The 14,952-nt window shown below is 54.4% G+C and overlaps 2 protein-coding genes across 2 annotated transcripts; both read left to right on the top strand.

Annotated features, from left to right (window-relative positions):
• Positions 1–1,474: 1,474 nt before the first annotated feature.
• On the top strand, positions 1,475–5,691 carry LOC107306396 (adenylate cyclase type 10-like). Its single transcript, XM_015849515.2, has 9 exons — positions 1,475–1,697; positions 1,945–2,049; positions 2,247–2,285; positions 2,739–2,882; positions 3,776–3,981; positions 4,230–4,323; positions 4,483–4,571; positions 5,203–5,393; positions 5,600–5,691. The coding sequence occupies exons 1-8, from the start codon at positions 1,550–1,552 to the stop codon at positions 5,332–5,334; spliced, it is 957 nt and encodes a 318-aa protein (XP_015705001.1). The 5' UTR covers positions 1,475–1,549; the 3' UTR covers positions 5,335–5,393; positions 5,600–5,691.
• LOC107306395 (adenylate cyclase type 10-like) lies at positions 5,642–14,672 on the top strand. The gene is made up of 15 exons (XM_032441503.1): positions 5,642–5,721; positions 6,318–6,394; positions 6,654–6,843; positions 7,563–7,615; positions 7,824–7,977; positions 8,660–8,851; positions 9,115–9,238; positions 9,564–9,844; positions 10,211–10,344; positions 10,844–10,951; positions 11,561–11,818; positions 11,922–12,460; positions 12,686–12,793; positions 12,960–13,138; positions 13,583–14,672. The coding sequence occupies exons 1-15, from the start codon at positions 5,642–5,644 to the stop codon at positions 13,734–13,736; spliced, it is 2,631 nt and encodes an 876-aa protein (XP_032297394.1). The 3' UTR covers positions 13,737–14,672.
• The last annotated feature ends 280 nt before the right edge of the window (positions 14,673–14,952 follow it).

Genomic DNA, 14,952 nt, shown 5'->3' with positions numbered 1-14,952 from the left:
TGCTTACTTATTTTATAACTAAGTAGATCACTTGGCAATACTAAGTTGTCGACAAGTAATCAAATTGTCCTCTTGCCCTGCCTTAATTAGCACGAAATGCATACACCTAATGTTCTCCTGATTTACCCAAAAATCTGAGGCACAACATGAAGTAAGTAATGCATAGCTTTCTATCCTCTTTTGTAGCTGTCTGCTTTTTAAAACACACAGGTTTACACAATTGTAGTCTGAGTGCTCTTGGCTCCTCCCTGGAAGATCAGAACAGGCTGCTGATCAGGATGAAGGAAGCTGCTGTTGCATTCATTCTGGATGCAGAAAACAAAGATCTTGCCCAGGTTTGTTTTAGGCGATGGAAAACCCACTGGAGAGTTATTAAAAAAAAGGTTTGCAGTGAAATGTAGGCTGGCACTATTTTGCCATGAGGAACTTTCTTTAAACGCGTTCTTGAATTTCCCTTTTGGATTTTTAAATGTGTTTCCAGCTTTTCATCCCCACTTAACACAGCAAAAGCTTACTCCTTTACTTCTCGCATCAGTCTTCCCTGTCTAAGGAATAGGCACTTGAGCTACATTCTAAAACCTAGAGGTAAGCAATCTCCAGCTAAGGCAGCAGCATATTCCCAGTCTCAAAAGTACTACCTGAGACTGAGCCTATACACAATTGCTGGATTTCTGCAGAAGTATTAGCTTAAAATAAATATATGGATAAATAAATATATAAACAAACACCAAGTAACAGGATAAAAAATATATTTATCAGACAAATCGTCCGTGGAAGTAAACAATTTCATAGAATCATAGAATCACCAAGGTTGGAAAAGATCTAAAAGATCATCCAGTCCAAAAGATCATCCAGTTCAGCTATTACCAATGGCTCCCACTAAACCACGTCCCTCAACACAACATCCAATCGCTCCTTGAACACGCCCAGGGTCGGTGACTCCACCACCTCCCTGGCCAGTCCATTCCAGTGCCTGACCACCCTTTCTGAGAAGTAATATCTATACGTCTTAATCAGTGTAGAAGTAACACATGGACCGACAGTGTGTTTCAAATGCTGGAAATATAACAGGCAGGGTAAAAGAGAAGTAGTTCCACCCCAGCCACAACCGGCTCGAGCAGCCCGAGCGTGCCCTGCTCAGCGAGCCGCTGTCCCAGCTCCACGTGCAAGAAGCCCCTCGCAGTGCTGGGAACAGCCCTGGGCCGCTCCCTGCTGGCGGAAGCGGCTGCTCTAATGGCAGGAGGCGCAGCCTGCCTTGAGCGCTGTGCTGAGTAAGGGAGGCCCGGCAGGCCGCGGCTCGCCGTCGAGGGGGAAAGCAGCAGCTGCTCCCCGGGCTGTGGAGGACAGCACTGGCAGCCCACTGCGTTGCCAGAGGGCAGCTCTTTGTGAGGTCGGCGATGACATCGCTGCCCGGCCACTGTGACATCACCACGGTGGAGGGTCTGTCGACCCTCAGAGCAGCCCTGGGCTCATTCTGCCGCTTGGAGCGGTGAGTGTCTGGGCGGAGTCGTCTTGTTCTGAGGTATCCCGGTACCACAGGGCGCTGACAATGCCTTCTACTTGGGAGAAGAGGTGGCTTTACTCTGAGCTGGGGAAGAAAGTGGTTTTCCTCCCCAGCCTCCTTCTCCATAAGGAGTTCAGAAGCACTGGGCTTCCCAAGATGCTTGAGGGAGTGCTGATCTTGGCGGATGTGTCAGGTGAGCTGGGCATGGCGGAGCCCCCATGGACATGAACCCCTGGGATGCTCCTGGCCCTTGGGAACCCTGCCCCGAGACGGGGTGGCCATCTCGTTGCTGCGCAGGAGTCCTGCCGTGTTGCACAAATTGCAGGCCAGCTTCTCCTGGGCTGTCAGCCAAGGCGGTGACGAGAGCTGAGCCAGGGCCAGGGAAGGGGTGAGCTACAGGCACACAGACGTGTCCTGATTTGCGGGTGTCTTTCTGCCAGATTTCACTGCCTTGGCACACAAGTGCTACCGCAGGAGCGGTCCAGTGAGAGGAGCTGAGGAGCTGGCACAATCCCTCAATAACTACATGCGCTGCATTCTGGAGGGTAAGAGCCGTGATGCTGGGCTGTCGGGCATTGAGCGCTGAGGCTCGCTCACTGCTGAGAGAGCCATGCTGAGGTTTCTGGAGCCATGCCCTGGTCCTGCACCACCACAACGCTCCTCTATGGGCTCAGTGGCTCTTCCTGTGGCTCCTGGAAGAAGGCATCCCTGTAACTCCGCTTTTCCTTCTCTTTGTTTGCAGAGATGATGAAGTTTGGAGGAGACATCCTGAAGTTTGCAGGTGAGTCCTTAGGAGGAGGAGTCAGCATCCTGCTGATGCACAGTGTCTCCCACAGGAGCCTCCTGGATTCCACACTGCGTTTAGCAGAGAGCAAAGGGAAACTTGCTTTGCCTCCAGCTTTGAGCAGGGCTTCTCCTTGTGAGATAAGCGGCGGGGTCAGGACAGAAGCCCTGTCTTTGAGTGCTGAGGGGCACTGGTGGTGGGGGGTGTCGGCCTCACTGCTGTCCCACACTGTCCAGCTCTGTTGCTTGGCTGCCCTGGAGGTTGCTGTGGCTGGCCCAACAGATAGGAGGTGTCCCTGAAGCCAGGCTACCCCAGAGGTTCTTTAGGATGATGCCAGTCCCATCTTCCTGGGCATGCTGGCTAGCCACTTGCCACTGCCCTTGCGCCTGGGTGCAAATCGGGGAGAGTCAGCCCTCAGGACAGCCTTCACCTTCTTCTCGCTTTCCCCAGGGGACGCTGTGCTGGTGATGTGGAGAGCATCAGGGCATGACCTGCCTATGGCCATCAACCTGGCGCTGCAGTGCTGCAGGAAAATCCAGAAGAAGTATGGCACTCATGAGACATTCATGGGTCACAAGCTCTACCTGAGGATAGGTACGGTCACAGATGGGTTGGCTGTGCCACATGTGCAGCCCTGCTACTCCCCAGAGATGATGGACAGCCTCCCCTGACAGCATCTGCAGGGCAAGCGGGAGGCGGCGAGGGCAGGGGAGGCCAGGGCTCCTTCCCTGCCTGCCTGGTGTCAGCTGTAGCACAGGCCCCTCTCTACCAGTGAGGCTCCCAGAGCACATCCCACTCTGTCCGTGCAGGCCCCAACGTCTGACCCCACTGGGATGAAGATCCCACACTCGGTCTGCAGACAGGCACCTTTGTCCCGCTTGCCCCTTGGATGAGGGATGTGTCACCTCAGGGACACTTCCTCAAGTTCTGCGTGCCCAACAGCCATGGGTTGGTGCTTTTCATGACAAGCAAAGGGGAACTGCTTTGCCTAATGGCTTTGAGCTGGGCTTCTGCAGGCTCTCCTCGCACCACAGACAGCATGCCTGGGCAGCAGACTGTGGGCAGGGACTTCACTTGGGACTTCCGCTGGACCTCTTCTATCCTCCTCTCTCCTGGTCTCCCCGTTTGCTTTTCTTCCCTTCTTTTCCCCTCGAGGTCCCACTTCCCCAGCTCTCTGGAAGGCTCTTGTCTTGCCTCAGGCAGACACTTGCAGCCCGCCTTCACATAAACCGAGCAGATGCTGCTCAAAGCTGCTGCTCTGCTGGCCTTGTGCTGTAGGCTGCGTTGTCAGCGTTGACTTTCTTTGCCTCTTTGTAGACGCCCGTTTCTGGGACCTGTGTTGCTATGGCCCCGAGAAGGATGCATGAGGCCCTTCCCCTCCCTGGTGCCTGTCTCCAGGCTGGGTGTCAGATGAGCTTTGGTGCAGCTGGGGGCCACCAAGTTCCAAAGGTTCCCTGTGCTAACGCCGCTGGTCTCTCTGTCCCCAGGGATCTCCGCCGGGAATCTCTCCTTCATTTCTGTCAAAGGGTGGGATCGTCAGTACTTCTTCATCTGCAACTGGACTCTGGATGATGTAATCGAGGCCCAAGGCCTTTCGGCTAACCATCAAGTCATGCTGTCACAGAACTGCTGGGATCTGTGTGAGCAAAAAAGAATCAGGGCCAGGCCTCTTGCTGGCAAGCGGGCCATGAAGGTGGGTGGATAGGGTGGCATTGAGCCCTTTGGAAGACCCACACCTGGGTGGGGAGGCGGCTTAGAGGCTAAACATAGCCGCAGCTGTAAGTGTAGGCAGAGAGCAGAAGCCATTGGCCTTGCACCACAGCTGAATGCCTAGAGAGGTGGTCTTGCCCTTCTCTGGGAAGTGAGTGTGAAGGGGCTGGCCCTGTGCCCTCGGACTTCTGAGGAGGCCAGTGGCATTCCTTTCCTCCTGTGTATCTTCAGGTGGTGGGAATGAAGCGCTTAGGTCGCAAAGAATACCGTGCTGCAGTAGTCAGGCTGAACAAATCCAGAGGAGAGAGGCATTTTGAAGGAACGGGTAAGTTCCTTGTCCTGTGGCTGGCTGAAAGGTGGGGCCTGCCTGCTTCACAGACAAGAACAGGAGCAAGCACAGGAGAATCTTTTCCTTGCTGTGTCCAGCTTCCCAAGGCCCTGTAGTCCTGCCCTGCCAGTGACAGCCTGCGTTTCATTTCCTTAGGCCTCCTAAGGTCCACTCTTGTGATGTCCAGTGATTCTGAAACAAATAGGTGGCTGGAGAAGCACTTATCGACAGCTGTTCTCCGGAAGGTATGGCCAGCACTGCTGGCAGCTGCGTGTAGGGAGGGCAGTGTCACGTGTTACTTAGATTTACCTATGCCCGTGACAGGGGAAGCCACCCCGTAGGGCCCCCCGGGGCCCAGAAAGGAGGGGGAAAAAAAGGGGAATGGGATAAAAACAGCGGCAATCTAAGGAGGAAAAACTTATTTTACTAAATATGATATCGAAATACAAGATAACACAATATAATATAATTGAGGCTAACAAATCGAACGAAACAGAGAGTCCCCGAAAACCGAGAGGCCTACTATGAACTCTAGGCGACACGGCTGGAACGCTTCCCACTCTCCAAGAAGCTCGAGAGAAGAAAAACACTCCAGCCTGGGAACAAGATTATATAGCGTCCTGGTCCCGTGACTTATCACTGACTGTGTTGTTCTCTGGGATATGCAGTCTTCTTCTGTGGACTGCACATTCAATAGAAGTATCCATGCTTTACATGATGTTATGATGTGGAATACTGATAGCAAAATTACAAAATTACAAAACCATGACAGGCAGAAAGCAGTTTGGAGTTCTCGGGAAAAGGAGCAGCCCAAGGAAAAGTGTAGTCTGAGGCGAGAGCCCGAGGAAAAGAGATGTTTGTGCTCTTCTCTTGCAGCTTTCTGAACATGTGCGCTGGAGCTGTGCTCTGAGCTACGGCCCATCACCAGCCTCTTCATCCAGCTGCGGTTTACTGACAAGATCACCGTGTTGGAACTCAGCAAGACCCTCAGCGATTGCAGCAAGATGATTTCAGAAATTATCATCCCTTACAAGGGTGAAATCAACAAAACTCTTCTGTTTGACAAAGTGAGTGTGTGACAGCCATCCCACCCCTGGGATGCCTTGGCCTCTTTGGCAGCAAGGGAATGGGAAGCAGCTCTGCCCTGCTGCTGGCATCTGTGGCGGTGGCTTGACCTGAAGCTCCGCTGGTCTCCCTGGTGCCTGTGGTGAAATGCATCAGCTGCTGTCCATCAGTATTGTAAAACAAGACATACTGCACCTCTTCTTTGCAGGGCTGCACCGTCCTCTGCATATTTGGATTTTCTGGTGCAAAGATGGCCGACGAGAGCGCCCATGCCTTGCAGTGTGCTCTGCAGATCTTCCACAAGGCCTCCACATCTCTGAGAAATCTCCGGTGAGTGCACATGATGGGGGGTGCATGCTGCCTGGGACGGCACGAGGGGACTGATGAGCAAGAGACGTGCCTTCTGGCTTGTCCTCCTTCGCCCCTGGCAGGAAGGAGGTGGTGTCAGAGGTGGTGGGTTAGCCCCCGGCAGCCAGGGACAGTCCCCCAAGTACTGCCTGATAGTCACTGTGCCAGAGCAAGCCCTGACCAGGGAGCAGAGCTCCTCAGTGGCAGAGGCAGGCTCCTGTGGGTGATGGGGACAGGAACAAGGCCCATGCCTGGTCTCTTAACCTCCGATAGCTGCCACTGTGGGTGGTGTGCAGGCAGCACCTGCTTGCCTCCCTGCTAAGGAGAAGAGCCTGTGGCCTGGCGCAGGTTGCAGCCATCAGGCCTTAGGGGAAGGCTCCAAAGGGTCTTGCGTGTGCCCTACCTACATCCCCTGCCCCCAGACTCTGTTGTGCCCCAGGCTCTCCAAGTCCCCAAGACCCATGCTAGTGTGTGTGGTCCCAGTGCTGAGGAGGGGAGAGGTGGGAAGGAATGGGACAGGGCAAGCAGGACTGCAGCAGGGCTGCCGCTGAATGCACATCTCTCTCTCTGTGTGACAGGCAAGTGTCTACCGCGGTCAGCAGCGGGATTGCGTTCTGCGGCTTCACTGGCCATCCTGAGAGGTTTGAACACACAGGTAGGCCTCCTTTGTCTTAGGAGTGTGAGGCTGGCATGGGTCTGCTTCAGCACGTTGGTCCGGACGAGGTGGACGAGCTGAGGCAAGGACATGCTGCAGCCTGTTGGGGAATTGGGGCAGGAGGATGGGCTCAGAGTTATGTGGTTCCCTTTGGGTCTGCTTACCCTGCAGTTGGGTTGGCTTGTGCCCGTGACGGGTAGTTGCCCTTGGCCTTGAAGGTTTCCCAGCAGTGCTGATGTTTGCTCGCTCTTTGTGGCAGCCCTTGGCTTTAAGGTGAATTTGTCTGCCCGCATGATGGTAACCTACCCGAGGATGGTGTGCTGTGATGCAGAGACCTACGTGGCCTCTGGCCTGCCAAGTGACTGCTTCAAGGAGTTACCAAGGAGACCCATGAAAGGTGTCAGAAGTCACATCATTGTCTATCAATACATGGGGATCACCAAGGAGCAGTAAGTGTTCTCTGAGCAATGCAAGTGAGGGGAGAGGGGCCTCAGGGGTACAACCTTGGCTGGCAGAGAGGAGTTCTGCATCAAGACCAGGCTGCTCTCACACAGACCTCCCTTCCTGGGTTGTGCTCCACCACGCCTAAGACTAAGCCAACAGCCATGCTGCTGCATGGGGTGTTTTTTTTTTCCCCAGCTGCTTCCCAGCAGGAAGCGTTGGGTGTTCTGCTGTGGGAAGGTGGGCTGCTGGCATGCTCTGCCTCCTGCTGCCTTCCTGTTCAGTCTTCTGTGTTCTCCTGGGCCCAGCTTTGACCTTGTTGTTGGAGGGAGTTTTGAACACAAATGCCTGGCGTCTTTTGGAAACCACTGCAAGACTCTGAGCCAAAGGTGCCAGCAGCCTGGGCATCCCAAGCCACTAAGTGACACAGGTCCTCCTTTCCCAGAGGCTTGTTTTGCTTGTCCAGGCTGGCAGAGCAGTCAGCTAGCCCGCAGCACAGCCCGGCTTCTTTCCTCATCTTGGATTTCTTTGGCTGTTGCCTCCAGCAAGGGACTTTTGTTAGCTTTGGCTGTCCTGCTGTGGCTGCTGGACTTCTTTATGCTTGAGGCTGTCCTAGTGTGTCACCTGCAGCTTTGGCCAGGGGAACATACTCTGGTAACAAAGCAGGCTTTGCATGCTCTGGCTTCTGACTAACTGGGGGACCCATTTTCTCTTCTTCCCCTTCTAGGCAATATTACATGAGCCTTGCCAAGGAGAGGTCACACTATGGTCCCTTGCTGGGTAGGTGGAGAACTCATCTGAAGCCCAGTTGCTTCCCTTTGCCCAGTGCCCAGGGGCTGTGCTGTAAGCTGCCCCTGGCACGCAGCTGAGCCCCACGCAGCCTCTTCCTCGCACCCTCCCTCTGTGCTGCAGGATGGGGGAGAGAAATGGAGGGGCTCCTCGCTTTTCAGCACACTGCAGCAGCTCATTTCCTTGTGTGTATGCACAGGTCGGGAGGCAGAGATTGACCTCTTTGAATACCACTTGGCGGCCTACAAGCGTTTGGGAGAACCACACGTCCTGGCATTTGTGGGCATTCCAGGCTCTGGAAAGAGCCACTTACTCGCTGAGCTGGCTGCTTTAGGCCAGGCCGCTGGGCACAGGTAAGCACTTTGGAGCTGTCACTTTGGCACCTCTCCCCCGCCTGTCCCCTGGTGTTGGTGGAACACTGCAGTCCGTATGCCGCTATGCCCAGCCCTTGCACTGCAGCCCCCGAAAAAATCCTGCTGCAGACCCTCCTGAGCAGCACCGGCCTCCTCGGAGAGTGCCAGCTGGCTTTGTGAGCCACTGCTTTCCTGCTTTGTCCCTGGGCCAAGCCCAAAGCCCAAAGAGGCAGAAAGAGCTCCAGCTCTGGAGCTGAGGGGAAGCAAGGTGGCCCGTCTCAGAAGTCCTGCTTGCCCCCTGGCTGTTTTCCAGAAGGAGCACTAAAAAGCCTTGCTGCAGGCCGGGCGGCAGACCTGCCACCTGCAGAGGCCTTCCTTCTTAACCCAGTGAGGGCCTCTGCAGGGGATGTGTAGTGTGACCCGGTCTGAGGCTGCGGAGGTGCAGGGGCCATGGTCAGCCCTGCCAGTCAGTGGCCTGCAGCTGCCCCTCGAGGCTCTTTCTCATACCATGAGTGGAAAGGTCCTCTCTCCAGGAAGCACTTGGACATGTGTGGCTGAGGAGTCCCGCTTTCCTCTTCAGAGAGAACCAGGCGGCTCACCCAAAAACTACTGCTGTCCAGGCAAGCTTGAGCTACCGGGAGGCAAATTCTGGATCTCTGAGCCTTCTGCTTTTGCACTGCAGGGTCATCACTGTGGCACTGGTAGAGGAGAATGTGAAGCAGCCCTTCTCTGCCATCTGTCTGCTGGTGGCCAGGGTGCTGGGTCTCCAGGCCAATGAGACCTGCAGTGACAGGCAGCGCAAACTGCAGATCCTGTTCCATGGCGCCATACGGGAGAGCAGCTACTGCCTGCTCAACATGTTTTCCTTGTTGAGGTGAGAGTGAGAGGCCGTCCTGCTAGGATGCTCTGCTGAGAGCGGCTCAGCTTGGAGCAGGCATTCGTGGGGGCTTGTACCCCACCCGTTGGATTCTTGTGCCTGGGAGTCTCCCCGTGCATGGGGTGCTTCTGTGCCACGCATGTGCCCCGTGTCTTGTTCTGCACCCTGGAAATGCCATTGGAGACTTGCTGGTGCTGGCCGCATGCAAAAGCAGAGGCATTTTGCTCAGCAGTCTTGCTGTGGGTGATAGTTGTGCCTAGACCTGCTGCAATGTTCCTCTCTGTCTTTCCTGGACAGTTTCCCGTCACAGACAGGGTCCGCAATCTGTGTTGCACTGAACTGACCAGTACATTCTACTGGAACTGTACGCGAGTGCTAAAGAAGGTGAGCATGTCTCCTTCCTCCTGCCTCACAAGAGCCAAACAACCGTGCAGGCTGCAGGCTCTGGGCTGGAGCTGCCTGAGGGGGTGGCAGGATGATGTGCCTGGGTCCTGGCCCTGTAGGAACCTTGCCCAAGTTCCCTCTTTCTGCCAGGGAACTGATGTTAGGGAAGACTTTATAGTCTCATGCAAACAAAGTTGGTAAACTCCTGGAGGGGGAGGTGGCTGAGGAGGAGCTTCTGAGTATCCCCTTGTCTTGAGGAGAGAAAGGCTATGTGTCTCACTCAAGAATCCACTGGATTCCACTCGGAACTGCCTGTTTCTTTCAGGTGCTTGGAGAATCTGGCCTATTTTTCATCGACAATGCCCACTTCATCGACCCTCAGTCCTGGTGTATCATGGAGCCCCTGCTCCAAAGCATCGCGGTCCTTATGGTCATGAGCTTAGCTCCGGGCCATGACAGGACAGAGGGCATTTTCAGAGATGCCGCAGAAAGCAAGACATCTCGGGGAATCACCTGTCATCATCTGGATGGGCTGAAAGCTTCAGATGTGGTGCAGAAAGCCTGCCAGGAGCTTGGAGTGTGCAGCATCCCCAGGGAGCTAGCAAGGTAAGCCCAAGTCCAGTACTCTTCTGCACTTAGATAGTACGTGTCCTTGTCTCTCCTTAGGCCTGGCCATAGCAGGCATGAGCTAAGAATGGGCAACTGCCACGAGGCAGCAGAGCATGGATGGCGTCAGCCCTTTGCTGTTGCCGTGGCTTGCTGTTCCGTGCTTTGGGCATTGTCCACCAGCCTTTCCCAATGGATTCCCGGGAATGCTGCAGGTTTGGGGGGTCCCAGACAGCCAAGCCCCTTCCAGAAGCCAGGTGTAGCCTTGTTGAAGAGGCTGGTTGTCCTGCGAGGCCTGAGTGACTCAGCACCCATCAGAAGTGTGCTGCACCTTACTTCCCTGGTGTTGGTTGTGCTCCTGCCCAGGTTCCTGATCCAGAGATGTTCTGGCATCCCATATTACTGTGAGGAAATGCTGCGCTACCTGCATTGCAACAACATGCTCTTGTTGCACACCGGGATGCCGGAGAAAGGAAAAGACAACTGGCAGAGTCTGATGGGTAAGCACCCTTGTTGCCAATCAGCTGTTTGCTGTGGCGCATCCTCCACTGCACAGCTGTGCCCTGTGTCTCCCCAGTGACTCTGGGCAGAGGCTGACCCTGCACCCTTGGGAACTGGAAAGCATGGTGGGAATGCCATGGCAGTAGCAATGCCAGGCAGAGAGCCATTGCTTAGGGGCAGCCTGCACAGGCTTTGCCTTGTGGAGCGTACGTAGCAACTTCCCTGGCTCTGGAGGTAGCACTGTCAAAAGCAGCAACACCACCACATTCTGTTGTGGGACATTTGTTCTCCATCTGAGAAGCCCAGAAGTTTTGACTGAAGGGCATCTGGTCTGAAGCTGGTGTATAGACAGAAGAGAGCTGGGGGTGGGGAGGGCAATGCACGTGAAAGCTTGCTATGGGAATCGACCGGCTTGCCTTGCTTACTGGCCCTGTTCAGTGACAGGTACAATTCGTCGCACCTTATTCATGCTCCCCCTGCTCTACCCATCTTCTGCAGTCACGGCATCTCCCAGTGTCACAGCTGCCAGGAGCGACAGCATAAGGATCTGTGCCATCAGCCCAGATGTGAGCCTCGAGACCCCCATGCTGCCGGTGGCATTGAAAGGTGAGGAGCTGAGCAGTGCTCGTCCAGCTTGTGGCTGTGCCCCAGCTTCCTTTCCTGGGATGCAGGTGAGACAGAGGCTGGGCACCTGCATGCTGCAGAGTTGCCCTCTCAGCCTCGGGGTTGTGCCAGGAAGGTGACTTCAGTCCAAGCAGGAAGAGCCCTGCGATCTCACAGGCTGTGGTTTTCCCCTGTGGGCAATGGACCAGCTCTGAGCCAATTGGTGAGCTGCACGTCAGGGTTTGGGGAGCTCCGAGTCCAGCTCTGGGCTGCTGAGAATGCTCTGTGTTCTCTGTGCACTGCTGGGCATGAACCCAGTGCAGACTGAGTAGGTCACACAGCAGGACACTCATACCTGCTGGATCGTGCCCTCCCCATCATTGGTTGAAAGCGTTTGTCTGCCTCTGCTTTGCCTGGCTCCTGTGGCTTGTGACTGTGAGAGGAGCAGAGCCACCCTGAAGGTACCAACCCTGGGCTCTGGTTGCCCAGCAGGTGCCATCCTGAAGAAAGGAGGCCAAGGCCTTCCCCATTTCCTCTGGTGAAACTGCCCAGTTTCTCCAGCCTCGGGCTCAGGGACAGGCAAGACAGAAATGTGTTGTTGCTTCTTGGCAGAGATCGTGCTATCTGAGCTGGACCGGACTACAGTACTACAGAAGCAGATGGTACTGAAGCTTGCAGCCATCATAGGGCCGGTGTTTACCACCCACCAGCTGGTTCACATACTTCCCAGCCACGTAAAGCACATCATGAATTTATTGCTGGACGCGCTGGTGAAGGACAACATGCTGAAATGGCTGAAGAACACCGAGAAGCCAGAAGAAATGCAAGGTGCTACAGGGGGGCTGGCCACCTCTGGGCAGGCAGGAAGAGGTAAGTGGTGGCTGCAGCACGCACCGAAGTGTGGCCTTTGCCCCAGTTTGGGCAGCCTGAGGCCTGGCCCCACTGGCTGAGGCCGGGACTCGTTGCCTTGCAGGATTGGAGAAGAGGCCTTCTGTGAGCACGGAGGCCACGCAGCAGCGGTCTGATGTCCTGGCCTTCTGCACCCCACTACTGTGGGAGACAACGTACGGGCTGTGGCCCACAAAGCAGAGGGTCATCCGTCAACGCATGTGTGCTGCCTTCCTAAAGAGGTATGCGCACAAATGCCAGAGGTGCCACGGGGGGGACTTTGTGGCCTTCCACCGCTTCGGCATCTTCAGCCCCTGGGAGAGGCAGAGCTGCCAGAACTCTGCTGGCAAAGACAACCAGCGCATCTGGGAGGCCTTGCTGCTTGCTGGACAACACCTGCGGAGGGCCAGAACCTACCCTGCAGAGGGGAATCTAGCAGAGGGTGAGCAGACAACTCTGCAGGCCAAGGATGGTGGCGAGTGCTCCTGCCAGTGTGAAGCCATCGCCGAAGCAGTGCTTGTGCCCCTGGCTCGCTACTACACAGGAATAGGCAGCACTTCCCAAGCCTTCTATTACCTGCTGGAGTCTGCAGCTGCCTACCTACACGTCTCCAACAGCTACATGGTGAGCCATGCACTACTGGCCAGCATGAGCTGCCTTAGCAGGGAGAAGGCCCGAGGGCTCCCTCAGTGCCCCTCCTGTGAGCCCGTGCAACTATGTTAAGGCAGGCATGACCAGGAGGAACACGGGCCCTGCTATTGCAGATGCCACAGGAGGCAACGGGGAAGGATGGGGCTGGCTGGGGGCTCTGCATGAATGCTCATCTGCTGTCTATGTGCTTGTTCCAAGGCCCTTGCGAAGCTTCATGATGCAGAGATTCTGAGGAGCTCCATAAAGAAAGAAGGAAATGACATAGACAGGTTTGAGGAGGCCGTCTTCCTCAGCCTCCAAGGAGAGGTAAAGAGGCGGGGAAAAGCAGAAGGGTGTCCGGAGGGATGCAGGCAGACGCTTTCCCTGTTGGCAGGGAATGTTCCTGACATAACCAGCCCCCAGTCCATTCCTGCAGTCTCTGCAGGTCTTGGGCAAGTACTCCACATGTGCATGCCTTCCTCTTTCTGTACAGGTCTGCAGGAACTTGCAACATACGAAGCTGGCCAAGACAATGTGCAGGCAGGCACTGAGCCTGTTGAAAAAGAATTTCCCCCAAACTACTGTCGGGGCCTGTGTCAGGTCTTTGTGGGAACGGTTGCATAGTGCTTTTCAGGCCAGAAGCAGAATGTCGTCCCGTCCCCGGGCAGTTCGGTAAGCAGTCCAAGGGACAACATGGGAGAAAAAGAGCCATTTTGTACCTGATCTCATGCATCCAGGCCCAGGCCCACCTAGTTTCCCAAGCCTTAGCAACACTGAGACATTCAGGTGTGATGTGTGGGTAGAGCCAGGGATGGCGCAGCCTCATGCTGCCTCCCATGCGCAGCACAGGAGAAGAATGCACACCTTTGGGTAAAAAGCAGCTTGTGCTGAGGAATGCACCTCTGGAGCCACAGTGCCAGCACAGGCCCTGTAGCAGTCAGCTGCCCCTGGCAGCACTTCTTCCTTTGCCCTCTTCCTCCCAGCCACCCTCCTGGCATCAGCTCCCTTTCTCCAGCAGTGTAGCTGGCTAGCCCTGCCACCCTGCTTTCCTTGCCCCGTCTGACTCAGTGCTCCACAGCCGTGCCTCTGGACCCAACCATTTCTCTTGTGTGGCAGGAGGAAGAAGCAAGCCTGGCTGCTTTGGCAGAGCAGATGCCTGTCCTTGCTCAAGGACCTCTACAGCCAGAATAGCACACGTAGGGGGCAGAGGTTCTCCCGACTAGCAGCACTCATGAAGGCCAACGTAGACAGCAAGATGAACCTCTACTAGGCAGCAGACTCCCATGTTGGACAACGCTTCAATTAAGGAAAATAGGTCAGATTGTTTGGAGACAACCAACGCTGTGTATTCCAGCTGACCAGACCTGAAGGAGGAACACTAGAGGATTCTGAGGATTGATGCTATACTGAAATAGTGGAAAATGCCACAACGGATGCATTACGAGCAATTGAAGAGGAGGTATCCTCTTTATCCAAGATGGTGATTCAAAACAGGATGGCACTGGATATATTAACAGCCAAAGAAGGAGGGGTATGCACAATAATAAATCAGAGCTGCTGTGTGTACCTAAACAAAGACCTAAGAATTGAAACCGACTTGAGGAAAATTTGGGAACAAACAAAGGTGTTGCACAAGGCAAGTCAGGATAACATAGGCTGGGAAGGAGATTTATGGGATGCACTCACTAGCTGGCTACCAAATCTAGGATGGATAAAGCAGCTTTTCTTGGACAACCCCTCCCACGTTGGACAACCCTTGAATTAAGGAAAATAGGTCAGGTTAAAAGCTATGTGCTTTCATGGGGTGCTGAATCGGCAGCTGCAGATCTGATCTTGCTAAGCCAGCTTTTGTCTGCCAATAACAGACGCTTTTCTACAGACTCAGTGCAGACAGTGGGTCTCCCGTTTCTCCAAGTAACATCACTATATTCCTATGTCTGGAATGCTGATGGCAGGCTAGGACACTAAACTTCAAATTAACGAAGGAAGAAATTGGTGGAAGTAGTCATAACCGACGAGACGTCTGGCCAAAGCCAGCCAAGGGTCCTCCAACCTGACCCAGGTCAAAGAGCACACAGTAAGGAAGACCTTCCCAAGACAGACCACCAAACAACCATCGAGAGATATGATACATCTGCATAATCCCCCAATGACAACCCTCTTTTACCTTCTCTATCTAAATAAACCCTTTACTTCCCCTTCCCTATTTTCATTGTTTTTTGGCCTTTCTTGAGATCTGGAAAATGTCAAAACATCCAGTTTTTGTGCACATTCTAGAAAAATACTGTCACAAAGGGAAAGCCAAGCTGTGAGTACGTTTGCCTTTCAAAATAGAAAAGCATCTTGTGAAATTCATCAAAATACTTCTCTGAGCCAAAAATAATTCTCTCTTGGCCAGTTAGGCAGCATTTGAGCTTGTAATACAGAGAAGCAAGACTGACGAACACTAGCCAGGCTTATACTTGGGGTCTGTCTTTGATCAGTGG

Source organism: Coturnix japonica, chromosome Z (genome assembly GCF_001577835.2).
Source record: "Coturnix japonica isolate 7356 chromosome Z, Coturnix japonica 2.1, whole genome shotgun sequence".
Classification (NCBI taxonomy): Eukaryota; Metazoa; Chordata; class Aves; order Galliformes; family Phasianidae; genus Coturnix; species Coturnix japonica.
Note: the sequence above shows the minus strand (reverse complement) of the source record. Positions and strands in the feature narration are given on the sequence as shown.